This window comes from Cibotium barometz, chromosome 9, assembly GCF_041138505.1.
Source record: "Cibotium barometz isolate CiBa-2024 chromosome 9, ASM4113850v1, whole genome shotgun sequence".
NCBI classification, from domain to species: Eukaryota; Viridiplantae; Streptophyta; class Polypodiopsida; order Cyatheales; family Cibotiaceae; genus Cibotium; species Cibotium barometz.
Genome location: NC_141054.1, coordinates 27,084,933 through 27,093,883, shown reverse-complemented (window position 1 = coordinate 27,093,883; position 8,951 = coordinate 27,084,933). Strand labels below are relative to the sequence as shown.

Here is an 8,951-nt window from a genome sequence, read left to right as displayed (position 1 = left end):
ATCGTGTCTAGATAGATTACACAATCCTAGCAATTTTTGTGTTTTGACCACGGTCAAAGTGGGCTGGGCAACAAAACCTTTGGGCACCTTGGTTGAAAAGAAGTGCAACATCACACTAGCACCAAGGGGAGCGTGTGAGTAGATCTTTAGGGTTGTAACTAGCACCACCTTCCTCTTTTTGGCCATACAAATGAACCTCCAAGTTCTAACGCTCTAGGCAAGTGGTTAAGGTTGAAATTGTGCAAAGGTTTGTCCACGCTAGGAGACGCCCGTGTACATACATATTAGAGAGTGATGGGCCAGGTCGACAACATGCATTCAGGCAGTCCTATTAGATAGTTGGTTTGGTTACTGTCATTGTAATGTAATGTATCCCAGGTTCTTATTTTAGTTCATACCCCTCTTCATACTTCACACATTTCAGGAAATAATCCAAAGGCCCCTCTTCACTTGTCCCAACACCACCACCTGCTGTTTAGAGGAGGAGAGCTGTGAGAGAGTGGGTAGTGAGGTCAAAGTAGTACACCTTCTTGAACACCCCACCGTCCCCACGCGCCCTCCTCATTGCAGAGGTTTCTAATAGATAATATGTGCAGACACATCCTCGTGCTGGCCCTCATCACTCTCGAGCTTTTGCACTTTCATCTTGTCAATATTGCAAAGGAAAGGTGAAAGCCTTCGGTTGGAACCTGGAGTTTCTCTCTACCAACATCAACTAACCGCCCTAATTGCGATCTTAAGAGCTCGATATTTCTTCTCAGCACCCTCTGTAGTACATCTTCATCAAGACCCCTTTAAACGCAAGATTGAATGCAAAAAAAGCATGGGATCGGTGAGTAATAATCATCATAATAATACAAACTGGCTAGGTTTTTCTCTCGCTACAAATAATAATACTGGTACTGCTGCTGCTGCTACCACTATTCACACACCGGCCATGGACGTAACCGGCCCCAAGCAGGCCCAGCTTTCTCGTGGGTCTGCTATTTATACCCACAACGTCCCTGAGCTGCCCGGCGCTGCAGAGGAATATTTTGAGCATTCACGTAGCCCTCGTGCTCTGCATCATCCGATGGATATTTTGCGTTCGGAGAACTCCTTGTGCATCGTGGAGGCCTTCGATAATACACATGGCGGAGGTATACTAATTGGCTCCTGTTACATTCAGATTTTGTTGTAGGGCTTGTTCAGCGAGCGCCCTATTTTGGTTTCTTCTTATTTTCTCAAACTGTAGAGCTCTCTCCTCTCTCTCTCTCTCTTTCTCTGTCTCGCTCTCGCTCTCGCTCTCTCTCACACGCACTCTCTCTCTCTCTCTCTCTCACACACACACAAAACAACCGCGTGGGCGCGCCCGGATGGGAGCTGGGTAGACGTTTGGCATATGGGTAGACGTTTGGCATACGAATTCTGATCTCCCTAGTGCACGGAGAGAGTACTCCAGTGAAAATCTGTGGAATTTATTATGATCTGTGTCTGTATGCGTGTGTGTGAGAGAGAAAGAGAGAGAGACCACTTATTCTAGTGAGAATTTAGAAACATTGTGGGAATTTTTAGGGTTGTGTGCGCACGTGTCTGCATGTGTGTGTCAGAGAGAGAGAGAGAGAGGGGCGAGAGAACAGAGAGTTTAGTATTAACTAAACGAAAGATATCATAGGAATTATGTGTCTGCGCGAGCGCACGTTTGTGTGTGTGAGTGTGTGTGTGTTTTTTTTTTTTGAACTCTTATTGTGGTTAAAGAGTATTATGCTTTGTTTGTGATTAATTCAGACTGGAGCATGAAGGAGTTTGATGGTAATGACAACTCGTCAATGGAAGAAGAAACACCAACAACAACTAGTGCAGGACCCCAACAAGTTATTGCTAATAATGAAACGGCAGTTCATAAGCAAGACGGACGGCCGAAGCTGGAGAACTTTCTCTCTCATGCGAAGGCATCACACTACATCAAAGAAGAGAGCTCACTAAATCTCGGCGCCATGTTTTGCAACAGATTAGAGCCATCGTCAACAGCATCTCTGAAAAGCTTCAGTTTTGGCTACAATGGTGAAGCAGCTGCTTTGCAAGCAGCAAACAAGATGCATATGCAAGATCAAATCAATCAAGCAATTACCCCAGTGCATTCTTCTTATAACAGTGATAATATTACTCCAAGCGAGTATATGCTTCCCACCACCACCACCACCACCACTAGTATTAGCAGTATCAATAATGCTAGCCCTTCTGACTGTGGCTTGCAGAATGGCGCCAATATGCTTGGTTTTTCACTCATGAACTCTTGGCTTAGGTCCCAAAACCTCTCTTCTAATCTAGATAACACCATGATTAAGAATAATATTGATGTAATGAGAGAGAATGCCTTCTCTATGCCCCCTTTTGATCAGTCTCAGCTAACCTTATCTATGTCTCCAAGCGTACCTCATATTAACTCTAATGTGTCAACTCATGCGGCCCCTGTATTAGCTCACCAAGAGAGCTCTTCCACAACAACTGATTCAAAGAGACAAAGTCCAGATCAAACACTTGCTGTTGAATCGACCTCAAGAAAATCCATCGAAACCTTTGGACAGAGGACTTCGATCTACCGCGGGGTTACAAAGTGAGCAAAAACAAAACAATGTTCATATGCCTATAATCTTTTAGTCGTGATTACTGAAAAATAAATAAATGTATCAGGCATCGCTGGACCGGAAGGTTCGAGGCGCATCTCTGGGACAACAGCTGCAGAAGAGAAGGTCAGACTCGCAAAGGAAGACAAGGTATGCTCGCATAATTTCTAATTCCCTTCATTATTTTTCTTTTTTCTCTCAATTAAAAAACTGCTTTCCTTCGGAGGTGCTGAAGTTGACAACCCTTTTATTAGTTTTGTTCATTTTAATATAATGCCAATTTAAATATTTTCACTCTACACACTCGATTATTTTCTTGTGTCTCTCTTTTTTGGGAAAATAAAACTGCTTTGCTTTCAAGCTGATATTGAACCCTTATATTAATTTTGATCTTTGTAAATGTAATGCTAATTCAATTATTCTTGATTTTGGCAATATTTGAACGTGGGCAACCGACGTTTATGTGATTCTCTATAGTCTACTTAGGTATTGATCCTCGAGCTCATAATTTATTCTTTTTGGGGAGGGAAAAAAAATAGGCTTTTGCAATTTTTTCTAACTAGCACATGGCTTGACTGAAAATCAATCACACAGGGGGATATGACAAGGAGGAAAAAGCAGCAAGAGCATATGACCTAGCAGCATTAAAATACTGGGGACCTACAACTACTATCAACTTTCAGGTGGTTTGGATCACGTTGTGCAGCTATATATCAATCATCTTAATATTGTTTTATGTTTATATGTACACCTTTATATCGAAATCTTCTACATTATTAATATTATTAGGTATTATTTACACACGTATGCATCTGGCCCCTTTGAGGTGTTTACACATGCATTTGGCCCTTTTTTTTTTGTTGCCACGCAGCTTGACGATTATGAAAAAGAGCTCGAGGAAATGAAGAACATGACTAGACAGGAGTTTGTTGCTTCCTTGAGAAGGTTGGGTTTCTAACGAGCAAGCATCTAATTACCATTTCGGTAAGATATATCCCAAAGAACACAGCTAATCTTCATTAACTGTTGGTTTCGTTTTTTTTTTTTTCCAGAAAGAGTAGTGGATTCTCTAGAGGCGCATCCATCTACCGTGGCGTAACAAGGTTACCATCTACCACTACATAACATTTTCCTCTACTCAACATAAACCTTATTTAATTTAATGGTACTATAATGCATCGCCTAATATTTAATGTTAATGCACCTTGGAGGACATACGAGACTTTCTTCACCTTGATGGTACACATTGTGAGTCATGTATTGATGGGTGGACATGCTCGATTGTGGCTTATCGGCCTGTCTTATAGAATGACTAGTATTCATTTGAATCTAAACTCTTCACTCACTCTTACTTCCAAATTCCCTAGTAAAAGAGGTTTCTTTTCTTAATCATGGTTCATTCTCTCTGGGAGAGGACAACTAATCTTGGGGGATCATGTGAGTTTTGGATCTTGATCGATCAAACTTATGTGGGAATCTTGTCATTGGACATGGACAACAAGTCTCCTTGAAACCTTACCATCGTCGCACACAATCTTTTGTTGTGGAGACTTGGATGTGCTAATAATCCATACCTACATACATAGTACATATATTCCATCGTCGCACACAGTCTACTTGGAATCTTTTGTTGTGGAGACCTGGGTGTGCTAATAATCCATACCTACACACATAGTACATATATTACCACATATTACCTCCTTTGGAAAGAGGCAGATGTATTTTTTAAGACTTGAGCTTATAGCCTCTATCATGACCGTCATGAGAGATGGTAGCTCAAGGAGCTTAATTTCATGCTCTTGTCATCGCACAAAGACTATACCACCATACCTACATACATATTACAAACATTAGATCACATGAATCCACCATTGCAAAGGGATACTAACAAATGTAAATGTTTTCTAAAAAAATTTTCATGCAATGGTTACACCACTAGGTCATATCCCTCAAGTAAGAAGCCACTTCATCAATTGGAAAGGTAGTCTACATAGCTATCACATAACTATAGGATACCACCCCAAGTGTAGACGTTTGATCATTTTTAGGCAACGGTTACATCTTCAAGTCATATCCTACAAGTAAGAAGCCACTTCATCAATTAGCAAAGTAGTCTCACATAGTTGTTAGTGAACTAAGTGTTTGAGACCACAACTTTGAATATGCCAATGTAGGTGAGCCTAGAGCATAATGGAGCATGAGGGCCAACTTGCATGTTGTCGTAGGTGAGGTGGAGTGTAGAACAAACAAATGGAGCATGAGGGCCAACTTGCATGTTGTCGTAGGTGAGGTGGATTGTAGAACAAACAAATGGCAACGTCTAATGTATAGTTGTGGCCATCGTCATTTCCACTCGCATGCGTGGGATAGCCAATGAAATATATGTAGATAGAATGAGTTCAACAAATGGGGGTTTGATTTTCTTGTGGGGTTATAAAAGATATACATATGTTATGGGTTTTCTAGTTTAAAAAGTAAGTAATTTCATATAGAAGGGGTTCTTTTATCATATCAAAATTTATGAACAATGTGTACCGAAATTTTAAAAATCCACAAATAGTGGGTTTTTTAAGTACTCCTTGAATGCATGTGATATATGGGATACTCTTGACATGGTGACCTCAAGCTTCCATGAGACACGAGACATGCACACGAGCATGTGAACCTGAAGGGGGATGGATGTCCCAAGGTTTGACCCCAAGTTTTCCTTCTGGAGAGTCAAAGCTCAAACCACAATGCTAAAGCCCTAGGGCATTTTTGCATATATTACATGAAGTCTTTTATCTTTGAGAAGGGGACATGTATAGCTAAAAGATGCGATTGCTTAAGACCTTTGATGTTTAATATGGTGGCAAATATCATAATTCAAGTGCACAAAGGGCTAGACCACATGACTCCTCCCTTGGAAAGGGAGACACATATTGAACTCACAACCTCGATGCTGGTACCCACAAGGAGAGTGAAGATCATTAGCACTCGAGAGGCTAAAGCCTCAAGGAGACAATAGTGGTACTACGTAACATGAAAGCCACGAGGACACAATAGTGGAAGACACAAGAGGCTTTTGAACTTAAAATATGTTGAAAAAGGTGTCATTAACTAATCACCGTGATGTTTCACAAAGTAAGGTTACTCTAGAGATTATGAGATTTGAATGAGGGACACATTCTCAACATACAGCAAAAGTAAGGTTACTCTAGAGATTATGACACATTCTCAACATACAGCCCACGTGGGGTGGGAGTACTGAGCTTGCAGATTTGCCACAGATATAAACTTCATTTTAAGGTCTTCATTAAGAATGTCAAATGTAATACTTAGTGATCGAATGTGATCTAGCAAGTGTAATAATCTAGATCGGCTAAATTTAATGCTCTTATTTTAACTAAATCTTGCGATCGATTAGTGATCCAAATCGCGTTTAAATGTTTCAGGCATCATCAGCACGGTCGGTGGCAGGCTCGAATTGGGAGAGTGGCAGGAAACAAAGACTTATACCTTGGAACGTTTGGTAATCAGTTTTTTTTCAATACTTGCGAGTCTGCATGTTGCAGCCATAAGTAGCTATAGGATGATGGTGTGTGGGTTATGGGCAACTTATGGAAAGGTTAGTGATACATGAAGGGCATAAACTGCAGTAATCATTAGATAACCTAATGTTTTCCTGTGTACTAAATACTTAATGGAGATGTCTGCAATATCATAAACTGCATTGTTATTATCATTAGATTATAGCCTTGTATCTTTGTGGATTCAGGCACACAAGAGGAGGCTGCAGAGGCTTATGATATTGCGGCCATCAAGTTCCGTGGTGTAAATGCAGTGACAAACTTTGACATGAGCAGATATGATATTGCCAAGATATGCACTAGCAACACCTTGCCCATCACCACCCTTGCCAAACGAATGATCAAAGACGTGGATTCTAGCGACTCATTTTTCATGCAAGATGGCTGTAATAAACATGATCATGGGGGCGGAGAGAATAATCTCATTAGTCTAATGCAAAATAATGCTTATGATAATACCAGTAATAATAGTAATACTATGAGCGATAGTATTGCAAGGAGTGCCCAAGACTGGCAGCTTCTTCTAGGGTATCCACAACACCATAACTATGCAGCAACTGCAGAACAAGCTAGCTTGATTCATAGCCAGCACCGCCTTTGGGGAGGAAAGCAAAATATTGATGATGAAAAGCAAGGTTTTTCAAATGCTGCAGGTGGCTTGGCGCAGCTGAATCATAGCAAGTTTGCCCCAAATGACCTTCAAATGCATAATTTGCTAAGCCTGGATGGCCCCTGCACAGCCATAGAAGGGCCACAAGCGCATGCAATATTTGGCAATGTCTTGGCCAACCCAAATGGAAGCTCCAAGATGTTTCTCAGTGTAAGACCGCAACTCCTTTTCTGGGCGTCTTAAATTTTAAGTAGTAAATATGTAGGGCATGATCTTGTTGGTTTGTATATATATATATATATATATATATATACATATACATATACATATACATATATAAAAACAGGAAATGAATATTTGTACCTGATTTGTTTAGACAATTCACGCACCATGGTCGGCAATTTATAAGTGCACATCCACTATAGTCGGCAATTTATAAGTGCACATCCACTATAGTCAGTGAAGATCAAACCCAAGACCTATGGGATATCACTTGTCCCCTTTTACCAACTTTCATCACATTGTACATATTTTTGTTTTTTTGTTGTTGTTTTTTTAAAGATAGACAGATGTTTGGTTTTTTTTTTTAATGCTTTTGAAAGATACACAGATCTGTGTTAGAAAAATAATATCCTTTAGTATATTTTTAGAAGTTTAATTTAGAATAAATGATTGATGAAATTAACAGTAAAAGATCCTGAAAATCTTAGTTATAAAACTGGTTGTAGGTTTTTTTAAAGAAAAAGACCAAGCTTTGGAAAAGTCTCTCCTTATTTCGAGTGGTTGAGAAAATTGGTTTTTGTTTTTGACAGACAGTTGGCTTAGGGCTAGCCTTCTTGTTTTTTTTTTGAATTTCCTAATGTTCTCAAAATAAAGATGAAGCTGCCTTGTGAGAATCTAGGACAAAAGGTTGGTTTTCAAAATTGCGTTGTCCCAATCAAGTCTTCCAAAGGTGTGCATTATTCTGCTAAAGATGGAAATTGTTTTTCAGAAAGGAATCTAATCCTCCCGAGGGGAAGAAGCCCTTCAGATTTCACTTAAAATATAAGCAAAAATCTCTCTATTAAATTAGAAAGAAAGAAAGAAAAAAGTCCGAGGGTGAATCTTACAAGGCATTTGGCATGCAAATAGATACAGTTAATGATTAGGGTGTGTACGCTTAATATTTTACATGGACGTGGGTGCTGAGATTGCAGGATGCGGCAGGCTTGTCGACGAATAAGAGCTGCGCCTTTGAACAGCTGGGCTGCTACAACAATAACAACAACAACATGATTATGAACATGCAATCAGCGGAGCACCTGCAGCTGGCTCCGGCAAGCCTCGTGAAATCGAATTACAGCAGCTACAATAATGACAACAGCAATCTGAGTACCAATTGGGTATCCCCGGCTTCCTTCACGCCTGCAACACTGAGAGCTAACAACCTGGCGGTTTGCCCCACCCCAATCTTCGCTTCTTGGAACGAAAGCTAAAGATCAATCGATCTCTCTCTTCGCAACCTCCATACCTCTTGTAATTATACTGCACATTGGTTTTCCTCCAAAGAGATCCGCCTTCTTAACCTATATAAGCTTTTCCCCATTTTTGATGTGGTTTCTCGAGGGCTTGATTTCGCACGTGATTTTGCCATACGGTGCTTTCATTTAATTTCTCCTCCTTGTTAAATACCGATGGTCATAGCCATGGATCAATTCGTCCAGGCACGCCCTCTGTATATTATGTTGAATTTCACCACTTGCTATTATCCTCTTTTATATATATAGACGATTTTCTATTTCTGGCGTGTGGACGATTTTCTATTCTGTACTGTGTACAAGTTCAAATGTCTTTTATTGGTCTCTAAGGTAAGAGAGGAGCTGGTTTGAATTCAAAAGTTAAAACTGTACTAAAAATCACTAAACCCTATCGGAAGATTTTCTATTCTGTACTGTGTACAAGTTCAAATGTCTTTTAGTGGTCTCTAAGGTAAGAGGGGCTGGTTTGAATTCAAAAGTTAAAACTGTACTAAAAATCACTAAACCCTATCGGAAGATTTTCTATTCTGTACTGTGTACAAGTTCAAATGTCTTTTATTGGTCTCTAAGGTAAAAAGGGCTGGTTTGAAAAGTTAAAACTGTACTAAAAATCACTAAACCCTATCGGAAAACATAGACTGCTTACTTG

At 40.0% G+C, this 8,951-nt stretch overlaps 1 protein-coding gene across 1 annotated transcript; it reads left to right on the top strand.

The window, feature by feature from the left end:
• Nucleotides 1–600: 600 nt before the first annotated feature.
• Nucleotides 601–8,560, top strand: LOC147635400 (uncharacterized). The gene is made up of 9 exons (XM_086802668.1): nucleotides 601–1,139; nucleotides 1,768–2,596; nucleotides 2,674–2,756; nucleotides 3,201–3,289; nucleotides 3,478–3,551; nucleotides 3,659–3,709; nucleotides 6,041–6,117; nucleotides 6,364–6,995; nucleotides 7,982–8,560. The coding sequence occupies exons 1-9, from the start codon at nucleotides 824–826 to the stop codon at nucleotides 8,258–8,260; spliced, it is 2,430 nt and encodes an 809-aa protein (XP_086658794.1). The 5' UTR covers nucleotides 601–823; the 3' UTR covers nucleotides 8,261–8,560.
• The last annotated feature ends 391 nt before the right edge of the window (nucleotides 8,561–8,951 follow it).

Excerpts from the sequence above, each read along its gene's own strand:
- LOC147635400 (XM_086802668.1), top strand. The coding sequence starts at position 824 with ATGGGATCGGTGAGTAATAATCATCATAATAATACAAACTGGCTAGGT. Across the intron at positions 2,757-3,200 it reads GACTCGCAAAGGAAGACAAG|GGGGATATGACAAGGAGGAA; the intron begins GTATGCTCGCAT and ends TCAATCACACAG. Across the intron at positions 3,710-6,040 it reads ATCTACCGTGGCGTAACAAG|GCATCATCAGCACGGTCGGT; the intron begins GTTACCATCTAC and ends TAAATGTTTCAG.